Source organism: Ammospiza nelsoni, chromosome 14 (assembly GCF_027579445.1).
Source record: "Ammospiza nelsoni isolate bAmmNel1 chromosome 14, bAmmNel1.pri, whole genome shotgun sequence".
Taxonomy (NCBI): domain Eukaryota; kingdom Metazoa; phylum Chordata; class Aves; order Passeriformes; family Passerellidae; genus Ammospiza; species Ammospiza nelsoni.
Window position 1 is genome coordinate 15,522,973 of NC_080646.1, and position 22,085 is coordinate 15,545,057.

Consider the following 22,085-nt stretch of genomic DNA (forward strand, 5'->3'; position numbering starts at 1 on the left):
AAGTTTTAATTGTGATGACCTTGATACAGAAGCCATGTAAGTGACAGAGCCCTTCTATTGACTGTTAGAACAATAATTAATACACATATGATTGTCTTCAGGTCCCAGTACCTAAACAATACTGGAAGTAAAATTTAAAAAAAAATTTAAAAAACCCAAAACAACAACAACAACAAAACCCAACAAAAAGATCTAGCTGATTTCCAGCTGGAGAGGAAAGGAAAAGATAGAACTGCATTCATGCATTTTATGGGAGAGATTGCATAGCTTGTTTCAAAAGAAAATATCTTTTCATGTCCTTAATAGTAGTTCTGTGCTTCTTCAACTTCTTCATGAGTTACAGATGACCATGTTCCTCCATTCAAGAACATTATCAGCCCATAGAATGAGTAAAATGCAGGAGCCCCTTTGAGAATAAGGACACAGTTTTAACATTTATCTTGGGAAGGAATTAATCACGTACACAATTATCATATACAAAAGGCAAATATTTCAAGTTTTATAAGGACACAACAATCCATAAAATATTGGTTGAAGGTAAGCACCAAACCCAGCAGTTGCCATTTTAGTGGCTGAAAGGCAAACCTGGGCTGTGGCTGTCTTCAACACTGGGAGCTTGATCTTGACTGCAGTTCTGTCACCTCAGGTATTTTCCATGCAAGATCCCAGCTGTACAACACAGTGATAGAGGCATCTCATTATTTAAGGCCCATGCTTTCTTTCAAATACTCTTGGAAAACACACCAAAGTTAATCTCTCAGGGTTTTTTTTTTTTTTTTTTTTTGTTTTTTTTCACCATTAAGAGCAGTATTAAATATTCATAAATATAAAAACTCTGTGGAAATACTTTTAATAATATTCTGATTCTGACTGTTAAAAAAAGAGGGGAAAAAAAGAAATACCACAATCCAACAACCAATCTTCGCCATAGTGCTTGGCCAGCAGAGAAGATAAAAATGTGTCTGTTCCAAATATCCTGTAGATCATATGATGCTTCTGTCTCTTTGTGGACCAGAATTCTTTCAGTACTTTCTGCTGAGTTCTAGGAAGCCCTCACTAGGGGACAAAAATCACTGGAGTGCCTGAGATTCAGAAAAGCTGGACTGGCAGAAACATCTTCAGATTCTTATGTGGAAAGTACTGCAAAAGAAAGAAAAAGATTAAGACACACAAACACATTTGTCACTATGCCCACAACAGTTTCAGAAATCCTGCATTTCCAATGTTTAATGTGTTGTTTCCCTGTCTGGTTCTGGCAGTTCCTAGGTATTACTAATGCCATACTCCTCTCAAACCCCATTACCTATTGTTACAGCAGGCTTCACCCTCAGGCATTCAAATAAGCTGAAACTTCCAGGATGATTTATAAAACAATTTCCTGTGGAAAACGTAACCAGTCTTGTAGAACAGAACACTTAACTAGTGCCAGCTCAATCTGCCAATGCTTCCATTAAACTACAAGCAGCTTCTTAATGATAACAATTTTTAGTGAAATAAAACTATTGGGATCCAATTTTCTCAACTAGTAACTGTCATTATCATTTACAGCTTAGTTCAGCTTCTGGGATAACAGCCAACTGCATAGATGTTCCCTGGTTAATGATTAACACTGTTTTCTTCTGGTCTGGAAAAAATTCCTCAATGACAGCAGTGCAAATCAAGCAACAGACTTTACTGCATCTTCATTTGCCTGACAGCAGCACAAAGCTGGCAAAGGCTCTCTGTAGGAGATTAAACCTACACAGGGTCATTAAATAAAGGTTTGAGAAAGGAGTGATGAGATAAGGAAAATAAGTCAACCTAGAGTGGATGAACTTCAGCTCACAGCAGGTCAAAGCCTGGATCATGGTGTCAAAGCTAATGCCTGCTGTATATGTTAAGTAGGCGTGATAGTGTGACAGCTTAAAAACACCCCAACATGTGCTTCATAACCTGAGTGCATATTGCTATTAGAATCTGGCCTTCAAAGGTTTTCCACAGAGTAAAGAAGATATTTCTCCTCAGTAATTTCAAATCTCATGCTGCTGCTGATGATCATTTGCAGCTGAATGAAAGTTCTCAATGTTTGTCACAAGTCAGGTGAGCACTGGTCCCACATAAGAGAGCAGAGAGAAAAAAGTGTTCTATGGCTTTGTACAGATCAGCTGCTCAAGCAATGGCAGAGCCAGGGATAAAACCTAACTGCCTGGAATCCTACATTCCCCCTTTTATGATATGAAGAGGTGGGGACAAAAGGAAAAGAACAGAGTAAATCCTTTACTCTGAGTAAACCCTTTACTACAGATAAAAATCATCTGGGGCCTTGCAAGTTATTCAGCATTTTCAGAAGGCTCCCATACCCCATTGCCAGGATGGTATTCTGGGATCAGATGTCCAGAATTACTGACGGCCCATGGCTTCACAGCAAAATCCCTACAAACTGCAGTTACCCAGCATCTGCATTTGCTCACTGGCAATCATTTCCAATGTGGCTATTGCTTTGGTTCCTAGGTGTTCCATTTTCACAGTTGCTGAGCAGCTGGAAGTGTAAATCATTAGACTCTTGGGCTTCCTTGAATTTAAATTCTGAAATGCATTCAACTGGGCACAAAAAGTGGAGATAAGCAAAAGCAAATGAAATTGTGACTGCCTCTGGACATTGATGGGTTGGTATTTCTTCCACACATCTGCTTCAGATTTCGAATGGCCAATTTATTTTAGATGAAAGCATGTTTTTAGATCTTTTTGTAATAGTAAGAAGCTAGTTCAGTTTTCCACTGGCATAGAGCATTGGTCATCTGCTATTCAGACACCTCCTGTGCTTTGCATGCTCTGTAGTAGATTACCCAGTGAAGCTGCACAGCCCTGCCTGCCCTGTGGCTGCACACAGCCCAAGGCTATCATTTAAGACAACCATTACAGCTGAAAACTCAAAAGAAAATGAGAGGCTAGAGACAGAGCTGGAGATTAATCCACAAAGATGTAAGAAAGCATTGTTTCCGTAAATGAATAGGTAACCTTTCCAAGACTGTTATGGCACAAAGAACTGGGCTTTTTGTGGTGAGAGATCAGCTACAGGAATTGCATTCTTGTCCTATGTCACAAAGTCTGTCACATGCTGGCAGGCACTGGCTCCTGCCAGAGCGTGCTTGCTTAGGTTCAATCCCAGTCAGACTTTGGTGAACCTATTGTGGCATTAAACTGCAATGAATTCCATTCCAAAAGTCAAATCTCTCTTTAGAATGCAGTATTTACCCAGTATTTAAAAAATTAGAATAAGTTCCTCAGAACAGGAAGTTCAGTATTAACAAGTATGCCAGTCTGTGATGCAGTGCACACAGCAAAAATATAACTAAAAATGTCCTAAAAAAATAAAATACCTTTACAGACAAAATGAACAGTAAACAACAGTAAGGCAGAGGTATCAAATCTTGCATGTAAATCGGTTTGGATAAAAGTAGTCTTATGACCCTGTCACTTTCTTTTCCTGCAGCTGTTAACTCTTAAAATTAAAACAGAAACCAAACTAGAGAACCTACACATTCTCAACTCTGAGGCTTTTTTCCATTACATTCTCATTTTCCAATATAGGTTCAAAGACACATGTTGCTGAACCATAAGAAACATCAGATTCTTCAGAGGATTCTAATATTTTATTTACATATATTTCCAGCTAAGAAATTGTTTTCTTTGTACTGTTATCCCCACAGAAACTGCTTTTATATAGAAACTGCCTGGTCAGAGACTCCAAACCAGTGTTTTGGTTAGGAGGTGGAAGGAGACCCTTCTATATATCACCAGGAGCTCTTAGGCTTGAGGATTTCAGAGATAAATCCCATGACCCAGCTAAACTTTCTCAGGAAATGACTGGACTGCACAGCATCCTCAGCTTGGAATTCTCAGTCAGCAGTTTGCAAGCCTCTACAACACAGCAGTAAAATCAGTCATGGCACAGGAAACTTCTGAAACTGCAGTTTCTACTGAATCTTCAGATCTGCCTTCAATTCTTCCCATTTGATCACTGTTCTCTACCAGATTTGTAGGAGTAGCACAGCCTTTTGATTGATTAAAGGAAACCCTACCTGATCCCAGCAGCTTCTACAAGGATAGCAGCATAAAGAAGCATATTTTCTTAGCTGGAAATAACTGTAAACAAAATACTAGAATACCTACTGAGCTGAGCCTCACCATAATGATGATACATGTCTTGTTCTAAAGGGGTTTCTGTTGATACACTTGATTAGTCAAGGAATACCTGAAACGTATAAAAGACATTCACATTGAATGTCTCCTCTCCAGAAGCTGATGTTTCTCAAGGTTCACTGGAATTATGTCCTCCTGCTTTATTGTTGAATGGCTTTTAACCTCTTTCCTCAGAAGTTTCATTTGTGAAAGAAATACTATTCTGTGTTCTGCAGGACACTTCACAGTTCTTCAAAAAACACTTTCACAGCAAAGAGATCAATGCCTTTCTATGTGTACTTGTAACATGTATGCAATATTTACACACATTCCTATGCAGACAGCTGGGATCCTTGCTCTAGGCTTAATCCTTGCTATAGGCTGAATTTGAGCTCATAATGGATCAAAATATTTTCCTGAACTGCACCAAGATGAGTGGAGGAGCAGGAAAGGTGATAATTAAAAGTCATTGGGCTCTTAGTCTTAAATTAGGAGAGAACTGGAATATGCCCAGGAAAAGTAAACTGAGTTAGGTAAGAAGTCATCCCCCAGTGAGTTCTCTAGTAAAATACTTACATCTGACACTTCTTGTATTGGACTGCACAGTGATATCCTAAAACATACCTGCAAGTATGCAAGGAACTCTGTTTTTCTTAAAATAATACCTGAGAAAGTCTGGTGCCTTGGAAATCATGTTTTCAAAATCTGCAAATCCTAATTTCCCATCACCATCCATGTCAGCTTCTTCTATGACTTTCTCACAAACCAGAGTGATCTCCTCCGCTGTCAGCTCTTCCCGGGTCAGCTTATTGAGGGTTTTTTCCAAGTCTGCTTTACAAATGAAGTTATCTGTGTTAAAATCTAAACAATAGAAGAACCAAAGATCACCAAGTGTACCACTCATTTACTCCAAACACCAAAAGCACACCAGAGCCCCTCCACACAGTACCATAAATCTTAAAGGCATAGATTGCTTTCAGCTCTCGGGGAGCCATTTCACTGAGCACGGAGAACATATCCACAAAGTCATTGAAGCTCAGGCTCCCCTCTCCATCTTCTGAGAAAGATGACACAATCCTTTCTTTGAAGGGATTCTCCTGTGAAAGACACACATAGACTGGTATTTGGAAGATGAAAAAATCTGCAGACTACTTGATAATGAATATTTAATTGCATAGTTGGCTCTTTAAAGACATCTTTTTCTCCCCAAAAATCCATCAAAAAACTTACATTTGTATGCTTTAGCAGGAAGTTTCAGCAGTCCTTGCTGCTGCATAGTACCACTTCTGGCCTTTTATTTTCACTGACACATGTCAATGTCCAACCTGTGGTTGGATTGACCATAAATTCCAGAAATTTAAATGAAATATAGTCACCAATGGAGATGATCCTGAAATAATTTCTAGCACCTTAGAATAAGACAATATTCTAAAACCATAAACACACAAAACAAATGTTTTTACAGTAAAAACCCATTGTCTTTCTCAGAGCTGTACAAAACCCCAACACTAATTTGTAGCTGTATCAATAAAACTTGGAAAATCAATTCAATTTAGTTGAATATGAACAGAACACAAACATCACTTGGGCTGTGAGCAGCATCTCATTAAATCTGTGATACAGATCTCATCTGAAGCCAAGACACTGATTAACATACTGATCCATACATATGTACAGCTGTGGTGGTGGCATATCAGGTTCACTATTTTTAATATGCATGCAGCATTTTGTTTGGCTTTTAAAGGAGCAGTACTGTGAAAGCTCAAAAGCTCAATTATATCTCCTTTTAATTTCTTTTATTTCCTGTAAATTTAATTACCTAACAGGTATTCATAAACCATCCTATTATTTTAAATGAAATTTCAAAAACTAGCTATATTTGAGAGACAAATGACCAGAAAATGTTGTTTTTCAGTTTACTTGAATTCTTTCTTGATAATTCACACATAGAACACAAGCATCTATAGAAGGCATTTTTGGCATAACTGTGGTGACTAAAAAAGTAATGACCAGGAACAAGGCTGTTTTTATGGACAGGTGAAGTAGGGACCACAGAGCCTTAGGCTCAAATGCCAGCCCAATAAAGAAGTCAATACTAAATACAAATTCTCCTGAAGGGTTGGATGACTGAAGGAATCCACAATTGAGAACAGGCCTACAGATTTCAAAGGACAGGAGATTAATGAGCTCACTGTTCAGATGAAAACAAAACCAGGGCAGATAAAACCAAATTAAATAGAATAGAAAAGAGGGATTCCTGAAAATAAAAAGCAGCCTCAAAAGCAAAAGGGTCACATCTCTCCAGAGCATGAGAATGAAAAATAACACCCCAGAGCCAGGCAGATGGCTGAGAGAACCTCACTGTAAAAGGATATGCAGTGATCACACATGTCTCCTGAATGATGTGTAGGTGCAGCAGGTGGGTATTGCTCAAGTTAAAGTATCTCACTTAAATGCCTGGAAAAGTCCCTGGAGATATTAATGGAATACACATTTACCTGTTTGTGGGATTTACCTGTGGTTATACACATACACCTGTTTGTGGGATATGCACACACAGACATGCAAGGAGGAACAATTGGTTCTATTGTTCAAACTGCCAGTTTATAAATAAGCCAAAGTAAGATTCATTTGGCTGAAATACATGAAAAGGCCCACTTTCTTCCTAAAAGCACACCAAAAAATAATGTGTTATATATTTAATAACTGAGAATGCCAAACATCAGAATGGGCATCAAAACATGTTAGAAATTTATTTTTCATTTCTAAAATGCTGTATAGCTTTCTTTGGAACAAACCTGAAGAGAAGTAAGTGTCATGGTAACAGTAGTAAAACTGACATCTTAGAGGCAGCATTGGGTAACAAACCAGGAGCAGACAGATGCAAATATCCCTATCAGCAGTGAATATCAAGCCCAGGACTTTGTGCTTTAGAAAGGCTGGGGCAGGATCTCACTGACTCAATAAGCATTTTGCAGTTGCATAAGATGAGTTATTTATTTGGCATGTCAGAGGTCTTGAAAATACAGATCAATTAAGAATTAATTACATGAACCTAAGCATACTTCTTAAGTAACTCTTTGCCAAATGGATCGCTAAAACCAAAATGAAAAATAAAATCTTTCCTCATATTGATTTCTTTCCTTTAACTTTCTCATATTATGTGTCTTCAGGCAGTATATCTGTGGCTTACACAATGGAAAGTATTAGCTTACCTTCACAGATACTTTTCACATCCTTTCTGTAATTTCATTACCTCTACTCTAAAGAGCACAGATTAGGGTTCCATCATATTTAAAGGAAGAGCCATGGGGGAAGGGAATAAAGGGGAAAATGATATTGTTTTTTCCTAGATTGCTTTCCCATAAGCACTAATTGTTGAAAAAAATATTCCTTTTAAAACTAGAAACTTACACTTGTCTTAAAAAGCTTTTTCTGCAGTCTCATGATAAAAATGAGAGGGGAGACAGAAACAATAAAGAATCACTACAACCAAGAACCAGCTCTGCTGTTTTGCAGATTGATGGTGTTGCTGTAGTGGCTCGAGACAATCCTAAATGTGCAATCCATCTTTGCAAGGAATGCTTCTTTTACTCAGATAATTGTTTCTATGCATTTAAAATCTCACACAGCATCTATTCCAACATTCAGACCTTTAACAGCTTACAATGAAACACAGCCATTAGTTTTCTAACAAACTGTTGGAGGGTTTTCTCCTGCCATTACAGCTAAGTCACCTGTTATATTCTTCTGTCCTCTAGTTTCCATCCCAGACTCTAGGAAAGTACTCTGGTGGCCTTTTGCCTTATCTGCTTTGTAGTTTGAAGAATTAATTTCAAGCATCCAATCCTATTCCCACAGGCTGACTGCATTTTGGAGATAAGAGGTTGCAAGTGAAGTTCAAAGATAGGTCAAGTTAATTAAGTAGGAGATACAGGAGAGTCATTACAAAATGCTGCTTAATTTTTATATCCACAGAAACACAATGATGACTTTCCCTTTTGTATTTGAACATAAGTCCCCACTGACTTTAGAGAATATATTTAAAAGCACAAAGCAGTCTATTTTGCAGACTATTGCAAGTCAGAATCCTTTTGGATGCTTTAATCAGGACTTTTTTAGCAATGGGAAAAACTAGCCTTTCTCAAATTTCAGGATTATTCCAAAACAGAGGGGGAAAATTGCTATCAGACAAACATTAATATAAAAGTAGCTAAATTGTTAATTATAAAAGCTCCATAGGAAAGACTGGTGCTTCAAAATGGAAGCATAATAAGTGCAACAGCAAATTGTCCCTGGAGCAGAAAAAAGCAAGTTTCTTTGCAGGGTTTTTTTCTTCATTTTCTTCTTCCTCAAAATCAATAACCTGGGTTTTATGTTTCTATGATTATATTAATATCATCAAACTTCTCTGCAGTGCCTGCAGAGTACTATTTAAGAAATTCCTGCAGAAACCAAGCCTAAGACAGAGCTAAATTGGTACATTTATATCTTAATGAAAAAGACCATTTTGTTCTGTCAGAAAGCAGAAACATATTAAGCTCAACAATGACTCTTTACTGAAGTCACAACGACCAAAAACCCAAAGATTTAAGCTGTATACAGAATTGCTTAAACATTACAGAACTTACCAGCACCTCATGGGAAGATAAGGCATTGTGACAAGAACTGATTCCTAAATCTGACAGGGAAGTGCACAGACAAGGCTGCAGGGGAGGTGCAGGCCTGGGGTTTGATGCAGAGACAACAGCCCTCGCCTACAACACTTGATAAAGAGACTTCAGAGAAGCAAGGAGAGTGGTTGGAGTAAAGTTTTGCTCCTCCAAAGGGAGTAAAACATCCCATCAAAACTAGGAACAACTAACAGAATGCAGCAAGGATGTTGAGATGAGCTGGAGGCAAAAACCAGCCAGAGCAGGGCTGGGGCTTGGGGAGATCACCCTGCCCTGGCATTACCCACTGCCCTTTACACAGAAGGCCCAGGTGTCATTGCCCAATGCACAGAAAGCTCTGAACCTGAAAACTCACTGAAATCACATCTAAAACCTCCTCCCCAGTGCAGCTTACAACAAACCTGCAAGGATCAGTGAAGTTCCTGTGTGAGCCAAAAGGCAGGAAGCAACAGACTGTAAAGTGAGTGAAACAAAACTGGTTCCCCTCCAGCAGCCCTTTGCTGCCCAGCCCTGGAGGGAAGGATTGCTCTGCACTGCAGTGCCCCCAGAGAGCTCACAATCTAGGAAAGAGGCAATCTGGGATGTGGGTATGGACACCCACCACTGCTACCCACCACAGGGGGCTCTGACACCAGGTTACACTTCCCCCTGCAGCTCTGTGGCAATGACAGTGATAATGTGACCGAAATCAGTTTTAATTTGAAAAAATATCACTTTTGCTTTCTCCCTGGTCCCACACTGAGCAGTCCATATCATGGCTACAGTCTTGCTATATTAATTACTGCCATCTCACAGGTGTCCAGATGCCCCAAAGTTAATTTATTAGACTGGTGCTTGTGTAACCAAGATGGCAAAAATTAGAGAACAGAGACTGCAATGGAACTGATGGAGTAAAGTAGCTCTGTTAACTTCACTGTAATGGAAGACCTAATCAACTGAAAGTACCTTCCCCTTCTTTATTTATTTATTTCTTGTCCCAACTTTCAACTTTTCAGAATCAGGAGTTAGTGAATAATTCATTATCAATTAAAGAGAATGACCATCAGCATTTTTTTCCCTTGAAACACAAAACACCTGGCTCAAAGCTTTAATGCAGGAGGTAAAGATCTTTCTTTATATTAGCAGAATCTAATTTAGAAAAGTGCATTATTGATTCTATCCGTTTGTCAGAACCTGCAGTGGCATTGAGCTCAACATTGCCAGTAACTAGAAATGTAATGTGTACATGAAAAAAGCCAGGTGCATTGAAATTAGCACTAATTTTATTAGAATTCAATAGACATTTAGGTAATTTATTTCTATTTTAAGAAGTAAATGTTGTCTTTGTCTTCACCTTGATGAAAATTTACCAAAGAAAACACCATTATGATTTGTTAGGCAGTCTGATCAAGTTGCAAAGGTCAAAGATTTTTTTCTTAGTGTATGAGCTGAAGTTAGTACCTAGATTGCTTCAAAAACAAAATCTTGAGGAAAGCCTCTCTCCCCCTCACTCCTGTCTGCACAGGTGCCCACAAGATGTTTCATGAGCAAGATGGACCCCAGTTTATAACAAAGATCCCACGCATTTTAACATCTTTTAGTGTCAATGCTTTGAAAGAGTTCTGGAATATCACTTAGTCTCCTCCTGCTGGGATTTTACTGGAAACAAGCTCAGTAGTTATTGAAAGCACTTTTCTCTGTAAGCTCCCAGAATTCCTGAAACAAAATGAGTGGTTTGCAATCAATATTTCTAAGGTTCTTCCACAGACTTATGAGACCTGAGAGAGAATTTGTATAAAATTCAATACTGAGTTTGTCCTATTACTTTCATAAAGTCAAGTTCCATTATCTTCTAAAGCAGGGTGAGAAAGCCTCACAGACTTGTGGTGCCAGTAGATAGATCATGATCCATATATGATCCATACATGATTATGATCCATACATGGAAGCCTCTTAGGAAGTCTGCCATTACCACCTAAGTTTGCTAAGCTAGCATGATATGCTGCTGTATCTCAATCTAAATAGGATCCTGTATAAAATTTTTGGTTTGTATGTCAGCTTCAGTACCAGGCCTTCCATCTCGAAAGTTCTCATATGAGCTGTGCCTTAAGTGTTCAATCCTCTGTCACTGAAGCCAAAAAGACTCTGTGTGATCATAATTTCTCACTTCCTTTTCTAAGCTTAGCCTTGATTTGTCACAAAGCTGTCTGGCAGTTAAAGTCTGAGGAGTCAAAGAACTGTGCCAAAGGATTCATGTTGTGCTATCAAGATCTCAGAGATGATAACATAAACCCTAAGGAATACTGATGCCATTGGAAAAAGCATAAATATATTTTGCTGAAGAAGCCCATGCTTACTGTGAAAAAGAATTCTAAATTATTTCTGAGCTCCTTCAGAAACCCAAGCTGTCCATAGGCATCTGCTAAATCAGAGTCTAAAAAATAATTGAAGGATAAAAATTTTCCCAAGGTTTTCTATTGAATTAAATGCTTGCATGTGTTTAATGTTTCCATTTATATATTAAATGCTGGTCGAATACTTTTTAACACACTTTAACAAAACATGGTTCTTGTTCAATAAATTATATTATCCCAGAATCAAACATACAGCAAGTGTGGTATTAAAGGAACAAAGACTTCTGTAACCTTCAACTTGAAATCTAATTCAAATGTTTTTCCCTTCATGTTGACTTAGCATTCTCTACAAGTGAATGTCTAAAGCATGGCTTCTGCTTGTAAAATACCAGATATTTGAAAAAAAATACAATGTTAAGGAAGAATTTCTAGATCATTAAAATTAAGTGGAAAGCCATCAATTACAAGGTTTTTATAGCATTGTTCCTAAAAAGCTTAACAATGCTTCATGCAACTATCAGATTGAGCACATAATTGTTTCCACATTATAGTAATTTATAGACATCAGTTGACTAGCATGCATGAAAAATAGACTGTGTGACAAAACACAACATAATTCAATGAACTGTTTAAAAATAAATGCTAAGTCCACATTTGTCCCATTAAAACGATAAATTATTGAATTGTTGAACTGAGAATAAAAACAAATAGTGTCTCAATTTTTTTGCACTTATTGCCTTATACCTACTGCTTCTCTCATTTGCAGTTACATGGACTGTTTCTCCACTTCCTACCATGTAGTGTCTCCATGAAAACTCCTGATAATTAAGAAAAATAATATTTATTGTGCTTAAGTAGCTGAGAAAAAAAGGGAAAACCTTTACTTTTTATTAGCAATATTCTGCACATTGATAGCAAAATTCCTACAGACTGAGATAAGAACTTCAGATTTCCAACCAGCTCTTCATACAGAGATTCTTGTGGATACACGGCTTCTGCAGGGCATATACACAAAAAGCAAAGATTGCTAAATTTATTTCCTATTCGTTTCCTTTAACATCTACCCTAACTATCTCTGCAAGAAAGACATTCACCTGAATATTTTTCAGTTTCTGGGGCTGGTTTTGCCCTTGAACAATAACAGGAAGGGGAAGACAGCATGTCACAGCGTTTCTGGATATCAGTTTTGGAAAAAGGTCTAGCAGATGAGCTAGAGAAGTTAAGACACAGTTTGCAAGCAGTCAAAAGCGATACCTTCAGCTCAGGCATGTTTATTATAAGCTGCATAGGTAGTTTAACATCTGGGTCCTTTGTATAGTCCATGGGCACAACGTTTGGTGCCATTTCATAGTATCGGCCGTGCAACCTGTAAACAAGCAGAAACAAACAGCCAATAATCAATTTTAAATAAACAATTCCATTCAGACAGTAATCACCTACAAATTTGTCTTGCAGCTCTAATCATTAGTTTTAGTGCACAAGTCTGAGCCCACCAAATTGCCATCTTTCTGAAAGAAAGAGAGCTTTGATGCAGCATTCAGCAGCCACATGTTTCTGTAACTGAGCAGAGTTTCACACTGTGTGTATGTAACATTTATGCACTGCCAGGTATGTGCACAGAAGGCTGAACCAAGGCATGTACTGCAAAATGTAATTCTTATTATATGTGGAAGTTAAGTCTTACACCTAATTCATAAACTGCTTAGGACAGCAAGTGCCCCTTTGTCATGTCCTATGTACTAACACAGTGTATTCTGATCTCTCAGTAGGGCATATGTACTACTTGTATACATTATAAAGCTATATCTTGTGACTTTCCTTTTAACAAAAAATCCTGCTTGCTCACTAGGCATACTAACAATTACATCTAGAGATTACTGTGTTTTAACAGCAGAATATAAACAAAACAGTAATACAGGAAGAAATGCCTCAGCAACCCCTTAATTTCTCCAGCTTTACCTGCAGCAGATCCGTACCCAACTGAACTACTTCAGGTTCCTGTGTGTAAATAAACTCAAAAACTAGGGTAAAATAATCTACAGGCATCTGTTTTCTCATTATTATGATGTGCCACAAAGAACACATAAAATGAAACATATTTTTTCTACATTGTAGGAAACTGATGTCCTTATCCTGCACAGCAATACCTTGTGCCTTACCAGAAATTGGATATCCACTATCTCAGCACATTTCAGCTGCTTACCACAGCTCACCCTGACATTTCGTAAATACTGTGTAATTCAAGATGCAATAGCCATTTCCCTCTCTAGCAATTGGTTTCTCTATTGTAAACAGCAGCTAAAAAGATGCTTCTAAATACAACAGAAAAAACAACTTAAAAGCACTTGAAAACTTAAAAGAAAACAAAACTTTCAAGTCCAATGTCCATCTACGAGTTACCTACTTTTTTAAAAGCTAGAATACTGAAATGTTGTTCTACTCTTGAAGAAAATTAAGCACTCCTTATTGGCAAAACTTGACCGTTATGGACAACATTCAGAAAATCAGGAGCTGATGATTCCTGCTTATTTTAACTGTCAAGATTTCCTTCTTTACTTTATCTAATATTAGACTTGTCTCTTTAAAACATACAATATCAATGCAAAGTAAACCTGCCGCATCTTGCTGACAGAATTCACTATCCTGTCCACAGAAATTGCAATCTATTTATACTGAAGTTCAGCCATACCTTTTGGCAGCTGAAAGAAGGCTACTGCTCACAACTTCAGACTGACAGAAATGTCTGGAAGGCAGGTGCTGGACACAGAACCATGCAGGTAACTAACTGCAGATTTGAGGGTAGCTCTCATGTCCTGTTTTCCTCCCAGCTAACTCTGCTGTTAATTCACCAAATCAGTCAAAGATCTGTGGATGTAATAGCTTTCTATCTGAGTGGATTTCACACTAAAGCATCCAAATGAGTCTGTAGGAAGTGGCTCTGATCTAACTCCTGCAAACTAAATTACAGCAATAAAACACATCTTCCACATGCTTTTATCTGCAAGGATTCAGCAACTCTATTTGTCATAGCCTTATCACATGGCATGATTAGCATTTAAGACCATGAAAAGGGCCATAAGATTTCCCTATACCAAACATATAGTATATTGCACTTACTCCATGATCCTTTAAAATAATGAACAAAGAACCCCAACCAATAGAACAACCACAAAAGACAGTAACACCTTTTACTTCTGTAAGATCTTGATGCTGGAAGGTTCTTCAGGGACACTATGTCCTGTTTTATAATCAACTGGATGGCCAGTATCAAATACTGGATTTTGTAGAAAAAATAACAGACCTGCTTCAGCATCTTACGAAAACCACCTGTCATAAGGAAGGCAGTCCTTTTTGCTGAAGGTCCACCAAAACTCCTGTTCAGTTGAATAACTTATGTGGCATTGGGAGAATACTTTTTGGCAAGGAAGCAATACATGTCTGGTCAATTACTCTGTAACATGATGTAAAGCTCAGTAGACATCAGGGTTATTTACACCCATAATCCTCCTGCCTGTATGCAGTAGTTCACTACACCTTGTAGTGTGGTACATTATGACAAATCAGTAATGACTTCCCAAATGCTGCTCTCATTACTGACTGTTATCTCACATCTTCCAATAACATTAATTCCTAACTACAAATAGAGAAGAAACAAAGCTCTGGTAAAGGCTCTGATATTTCTCCTGTTTTGGAGAAGCAGAAGGTTTTTCAGGTGACCTGAACACATCAGAGCAGTTGTGACCTAAAGGAAATGCTTTTTGTCCTTTTACTCAGCATGCCCTTCACAAAAAGCATGTCTGAAAACAACCTCAAACCTTTATCTGTCCTAGACACAGAAACATTTATGTCTTGTCAGGGAGGCAATGGAAAGTTTGCAGTGCTGTCTGAACACACAGACTTGGAAAAGCTGCCATTTTCATACAAAGACCATCATGTATATTCAGAAGCCCAAGACCAGCCTCACTGTCTTTGCAGCAATAACTACTACAGCTGTATTTCCTTTAAAAGTTTCTTCTGCATGCATGCAGAAACATTTTCCTGTTCCTGGCTGTGCTGTCTTTGTCAGCAGGATTCCTTATCAACATTGCATGGAAGTAGGAAATGAAAAATTTGCAGTGTCTTCCCTGCCACAAATGAGAGTGGGAGGGAATGTGGTGATAAATTTAATAGTAAATTTCATTAACTGATGATGCTCTTTCCCCACAGGTACTGGTATATATTTATGCTTCATGTACAACATTCAAGGATTAAGGCTGTGATTCTCTATCATTTTAATCCAGTCTAAACCCAGACTGCTGATCTGCCCTTGCAGAAATTTGAAGCCCACCAGCTACTCATGTCTCTTGTATAAGCACTAACATTTAAGAATGTGCAGTGAGGTTCAGGAAACTGATGCGTTTGAAAATAAAGACATTTTCACAGTTAGTTCCTTGAGGTTACTGAAGCAGTTGTGACAGCAGCAGAAGAAAATGGGAGGTTAATTTTTCTATTAAATTAATCAATAAAGGCAGAACAAGACTTACCCCTGTAGACAGCAGTAGTTTTAAAATCAGCTGCCCATCAACCAATGAAAGTGCTGTGTTCAGAAAAAAGCCCACAACACAGTTTTGTCCCCACAGCCTACTTTTGATTGATGATAACTTTCATTTTACTACTTTGGGTCTTTTACATGGCAAAAGGTAGGTCAGAGTCTGTTCCCACTTCTTAAGGGTGAAGCATCCTAGAGTCAGCAAGGATGATGCTGTGGGAATTTGCTGGATATAGTTTGGGATGTCTCTTACAACAGAGCCTCCTGCTCTACCTGAATAGATTGAAAAAAAGAGATTTCTAAGCTTACACCCTGCAGCAACCATTTAAATTCACTATTGAATTTGGAAGGGAGTCAGACTGTAGCCAAGGTCACCAGTGGGTGTGTTAAAACACAGAGCAGCCCTTCCTTGGCCTGGTGTACATTCATCTCCAGCATTAAATGTAGTGACAACACATTACAGCTGGCTGAGCTGTCCTTTTAACAGGAACTCTGCACTGAAGGAGTGCTGAAGACAAAGGATAAAAGCTTGCAATGGCTCATTGATTAGAAATAAGGACAGACTTTAAAGTGGCCTTTAGAAATGAATAAACATCTTCCTGGTTTGGGTCCCACAGCAACACTCACCTGATTTACGCTGTAAGGGGGAAACATTTTTATTCAGCAATATATATCCTATTTATTCCTGAGTAAAAGGGATGCATTCAAAAACTTGTGCATTGCACTCAATACCATCTCAAGGAGTAAATTCTAGATTGCTCGGCATTGTTCTGCACTGTCAGAAAAAAAATAGCAAATGGCTTAACTAGAGCAATGAAAGCAGGCAGTGAGTGCTGATGTCCCACCATGGGTTCCCAGGAGCCATGGCATGACCTGACTGTACACTTGTACAGGATGGAACAACGTGTGCCTGCAGCAAGACCACAAGTGCACAGCTGCTGTTCAGTTGTACTTTTGGTTATTCACCACAATCACAGCTATAGGCTCCTGTCCAGCTATTAGAGCTGAATGGAACAGCTGGAGAAGGACTTTGTGTAATACACAGAGAATTCACCACTCCAGAGACCAGCAGGAGAATTGACAAGTCAACATAAAGCCCTGGAAAGAGGCAGGTCTCATCAATCAGCCCTTCCAAGCACCTGAGACGGCTGGAAGTAAAAGAAGCAGCAGCACTGAAGATGAGACTGCACAGAATGCAGGACAGAATGCACTGATGGGAACTGATTTACAGCCCTTGCTGCAGAGGCTGTAGCCTGTACTGATGCAAATCAGTGAACTGCACATGCTCTCTTGTCCTGCAGTCCTTTAATGGACAGCTGGGGAACAGAGCTAGACAGACCAAAACCTACAGGTCTGCCACACAGGGAGAAAAAGTTGCTACAGCTCAAAAAGAAGGAGGTTCTTTAATCTGGGGCCTCTGTGGTAACTGATATAGCACTTGGAGGGTCTCAGATTTATGCCATACTTGCACAAACTGTTTTTGCAACAATAAATGTTAAATATTACACATGGTAATGGAGGCATAAATCCCTGTGCTGCACCAATTCCTCAGTGAATTATTGCTTCCAAAGAATGCAAGAGGTTAGAACAGTCTATTAGAGAACGTGGTCTACCATGTGAAGCTGAAACCAAAATGACAGGAAACATGATACAAGGAAATTCAGTCAGAAACTGAAACCACAATTCACTGAATTGCCACAGTTTGACAAACAGGTAAAGAACAAAGGACAGTGAGAAACACAAGCAGAAAGAGTTGAAAGTTGCAGGAATTCTGTTACTGATATGCCTTTGCCCTTTTATGATTTCCAGTTGAAGTTATTTTCATTGTATCAATAAAATACAATAACTGGGCACTGAAATAATTTATAAAAAGGCAGCATAATAAGATGAGAAAAAGGGGATAGATGAGTCTTCTGCTAGTTTTAAGTTAGCAAGTATTTATTCGTTTTTGCAATGCAAAATGAAGCAGCACAAATTCATTTAAGAGAATACTACAAAAATATCCTCCCAAGTAATCTACAGTAAAATTACAAAGAAATTGTGAGAAATGTTTTTGGCAGACAATCTATAATACATTTATTCTAAATCTAGTTATAGTTATGAAAACTCTGACTTCCAATATATGTACCCTACTGTTCCCAGACCTACATGATGCATAGTGAGTATAGATAAGAACACTTCATAATGTTTTTCCTTCGTTGAATTGGCACTCAAACCCCTGCTCACAGGCATCTTTCTGCTGGTGATTCCAAGAATCACAGAGTGACTGAGATTGCCAGCAACTCCTGAGATGAATTGGTGCAACCTCCTGCCCAGCAAGGGCAGCTGGAGCAGGCTGCCACACTCAGAGGGCTTTTGAGTATCTGCAAGGCTGGAGATTCCAAACCTTGGCTGGGCAGCCTGTTCCAGTGCTTGGTCACCCTCACAGTGCTTTCCTGTGTTCAGGCAGAACCTCCTGTGTTTCTGTCTGTAGCCAGTGCCCCTTTTCCTGCCATGGGCCTCTGTCTCCTTTGCAGCCTCCAGATCTCAGCTCTCTCAGCCTTTCCTCATAGGAGAGTCCTCAGTTCCCTATCCATCTCAATGGCCCTTTGCCAGATGCTGGAGCAGCTGTACTGGGGAGCCTAGAACTGGAACATATCTGACTCCATGCAGATCAACACTGACAGGGATTCTCTCCTCTCAATCTGGCTTAAACATAATACAGGAAAAGTACAGGCACGGAAATACAGCGGCTGCCTAAAATCCTTTTTTTTTTCTTTTTCATTCATAGAGGATTCAGAAACATTTTTAACAACAAGAATGGTAACGTAATTATCAAGAAGATCAACAGTAGCCTCAGGATATATGTTCTTTGTGTGTATAGTTTCTTGCCTATAACTCAGGAAGATTCCTAAGGCTATAGAGCTACTAATTTCATTCTTTTGGCTGATGCTTTTTCCTCCAAAGCTGACAATAGGGCAATTCCCCTTTCTACATACAAAATTTCAAACTCTTTAAAAGAAAAACAGGAGTTGTTTTCTAACTCCGCCCTCCTTTGTGTAGCAACTTGCTCCACAGCAAGCTGCCTCCCAAGCAGTTTGCTGCATTTGCTCCCTTATAAGGAAGATTTCCAGACACTTGAAGGAGCCACTGCTTAATTCTCTAGCAGATTGCAGATTTAAAATCCAACATTCAGCTGGATTGGCTAGTAGGGTCCTGTCACCTCCCGTTTCACCCATCAAGAACGTACCATGAAACAGGCAGAGAAGGCAACAGAAGAACTATTTTTCTTCTACCAAAAGTTTCAAAGGTTTGCTGATATCCCAAATGGTGCCCAGCTTGGTCATTTAGTGCCATGTTCCCCTGGCAGTCTAACTAGGTTAAGTCACTCTCAGGTAATCCAATTTGAATTGACAACTTTTGTGCTTTTTGGCTAGGACAGACATCCAAAACCACCTGCATCTGAGTGCTTGTTTGGGTGCCAAACTGTGCCAGTCTACAGGGGGAAGCAGAAACAGATGGGCTGATGAACAGTTAAGCATTATTGATAGAGTGAAAGCTTGTCTGCCAGAAAATCAGATTTGTAAAAGTGACTAAGAGAAATAATGCCTTATGAGAGACAACTCAACCATTTGTTCCCATTTACAATCACAAGAGAGGCACATTATACAGATTCATTGCTGTAACTACAGTGGTTTTTCCTACTTTTCTTCACATAATTTTTTTCTTTTTATTCCTGTTCCTCTCTACAGGATGTTTTCCAGGATAACAAATCTTTTTTAAATTGTGATGCCCAAAACTGGACAGTCTATTCCTACTGAGGTCACAGTACTGCTAACTGGAATTCTCCATTTTATAAACACTGCTGAGGCTAATGCATTTTAGAAATGCATTTCTCTTTTTTGCAAGAGTATTGTGGGGCTGGTGTTGTTAAAATGCTGCTCACTTTGCTCAGATCACTAACCCCCCAGCCCATTATTTTGATACACTCCATTCTGCACTTCCAATTTTTTTCTCAGTTCTTAGGACTTGAGTGTGTGAATTTTCTTTTGCTCACTTTGACTCCAGTAATTCCTTTAACACACTCAGTACTGTTGAAAAAGCTCATCTCAATCTTCATAGCATCTGCAACTCACTTCACCTCAATGTTTCTTACCATTCTCACCAATTTTCTATGTTCAGGAGTATTTTGACCAAGAGTTCAGTGCACTTACACAAGTAGAAAAGACCAACTACAAACTGGAATATGTAGAATTCTTTACCAAAAGAAAGACACATTGCAACTTCTCCTTTTCTCTGACTTACAAAAGCAGATACTCACAGAAAGATTTGCTTTTTACAAATCCACAGTGGCTGCCTCTGAGCATGTATTAAGTTCTAGGCACTTACAGATTGATTGTCTACCAGTGTGTTCTGGCATCTCTCCATGCAGAAAAGTTGTGTCTTGAAGCTACACACATTGGTCTGAATTTCCACATTCTCCATAAGAAAACTGGGGGATGCTTTCAAAGCCCTAACACCACCAAAGCAACCAGTAAAAGCTCTAAAAATTTGTCAGCTGTCCTATTAATATTTTAGATAATGTTTTGAGTCAGTGATAACATAAATGTGTCTACAATAACCAACATTCTTTAATATGTTCTTGCCCTGGGCCCATGACTGAATGCTCATAGCTCTGATCAACACTTCCAAAAATTAACCAACTTTAACCAAGACCTAGGAGTGTATTTAGGTTTTCTGGTGATAAACAGCTATCAAACACCAATAGTGAGCTATGGTTTCTATTTTTCTCTTTCACCAGACACACTTGCCTCTGCTGCAGTCTTACCTTATATTTTTTCCTACATTCATTTTCAGCATTTTGTGTTAAACTTTTCTTCACTTATTAATTTACATTTTTCTATTTTTCTAATAATTTGCACATTATTCACACTCAGATTACTAATCAAAAAATGTGTCTTCAACCCCTCTGACCACAGCCTGTATTTATGTTGACTTGAGCTGCTGTTGACACCAAAGCCTTGCACTCTAAAGTCAGTATGCAAGTCAATCTGACAGCTTACTGGTAGGGAAATGCTCTCTTCATTCTCAGTTGCATTTGCCTACTGTGGCTCTCATGCCAGCTTTGGCACTCATCTGATCCTTCAGAGAGCTGATTCAGCTTATTAAACCAGCAGAAAAGCGATTTACTGTTGTTTGGGGTTTTGATGGGCTACTTTCCCTGTAGGGACAGATAAAAACACTTAGCCCATTTCACCTAATTGCAGTCTCACGCTGGTTTACATCAGTTTATAGCAACCTAAATTGAAGGTGCCACATTCATTCCTTCATCCCCACCTACACAACAGTCATTAACAGCCATGCAAATGGATGGTGAGACAGACAGGGCTTTCTTTTTTTATCTTTTTGTAAGGTTGCTCCTTGTTGGATCATCTCACTGAAGTTGCAGCTGCACAAGAAATTCAGTTCAGCCTCAAGAGGACTCACCCTGCATTTCCTCCATATCAGCCTGTGAGCATCCTGTGAGCAGGGTAAATGAGTGCCCAGCAGTACCTGGCTGCCCCTTCACTGAGACAGGGAGATGCTAAATCAGTAAGTGCTAATCAACCACGGAGTTATAACCCATTTTATTCCTGCTCATTAAAACTTCACTTCATAAATGTAGAAACACCTCTGGATTCTACACTGACTGCAGGATGTGTCCTCACTGGTATCACAGAGCAGAAAAGCAGCAAATCCCTTTCATACAAGTCACTGGCTCAACCTAAAATAGTCTATGATACACTTTAAGCTAATCACCACCTTATGACAATTATACATTATAAGTGCACCATAAATCCAATCCTACTCTATTCTTTACAATTAATTCCTGCAGAATAACAGGCTTTATCTGGTTTCCTCACAAGTCAGATAAAAAGATTCAGCCCCTTCCACATGGCTCACAAAGGAGAAATTTAAGAGTTTACTTACCGAAGGATTTCCTTCCGAGTGAAGAACGTGCAGTCCTGTTAAAGAAACAAAATATGTCATTGTGCTACAGAAATATTGAAAACAACTGCAAAGAGTTATTTCTCAACCTTTTGGAAGGAAACTCAGATCTGACAGGGAAACATTAAAGATGTCATTTGGGTGCCATCTACATTTGATTCAGAAAGCAATATACACTATAAAATAGCAGAAATATTTCAAGGATAGGCCTATCAGTAAAAAGAAAGATATTGATAATGTGATAGTTCAGGAGGAAAAACCAGTTTGTGAGATACTTCTCCAATGTGGAATGACCAGACCAGAAACAAAATTAAATCTAAAATAGAAGGTATATGCCAAAAGTATTAATTAAAAGAATATGGAAAACTACAAACAACAATCTGTTGTGGATGACAAAAACTGTCTTCTTACTTTAAGTATCCC

The 22,085-nt window shown here is 38.7% G+C and overlaps 1 protein-coding gene across 3 annotated transcripts in view; it reads right to left on the reverse strand.

Annotated features, from left to right (window-relative positions):
- The window catches only part of CIB2 (calcium and integrin binding family member 2), a 36,615-nt gene continuing 14,530 nt past the window's right edge, over positions 1 to 22,085 (reverse strand). For 2 of the 3 annotated variants that reach the window (XM_059482239.1, XM_059482238.1), the window contains exons 2-6: positions 21,645 to 21,679; positions 12,422 to 12,533; positions 5,111 to 5,258; positions 4,827 to 5,022; positions 1 to 1,140 (exon numbers count right to left, since the gene is read on the reverse strand). In XM_059482239.1, the coding sequence (XP_059338222.1) occupies positions 1,119 to 1,140; positions 4,827 to 5,022; positions 5,111 to 5,258; positions 12,422 to 12,511 (456 nt within the window). In that variant the 5' untranslated portion in view covers positions 12,512 to 12,533; positions 21,645 to 21,679 and the 3' untranslated portion in view covers positions 1 to 1,118. The remainder of the gene's footprint in view (positions 1,141 to 4,826; positions 5,023 to 5,110; positions 5,259 to 12,421; positions 12,534 to 21,644; positions 21,680 to 22,085) is intronic. The other variant, XR_009419428.1, reaches the window with a different exon arrangement.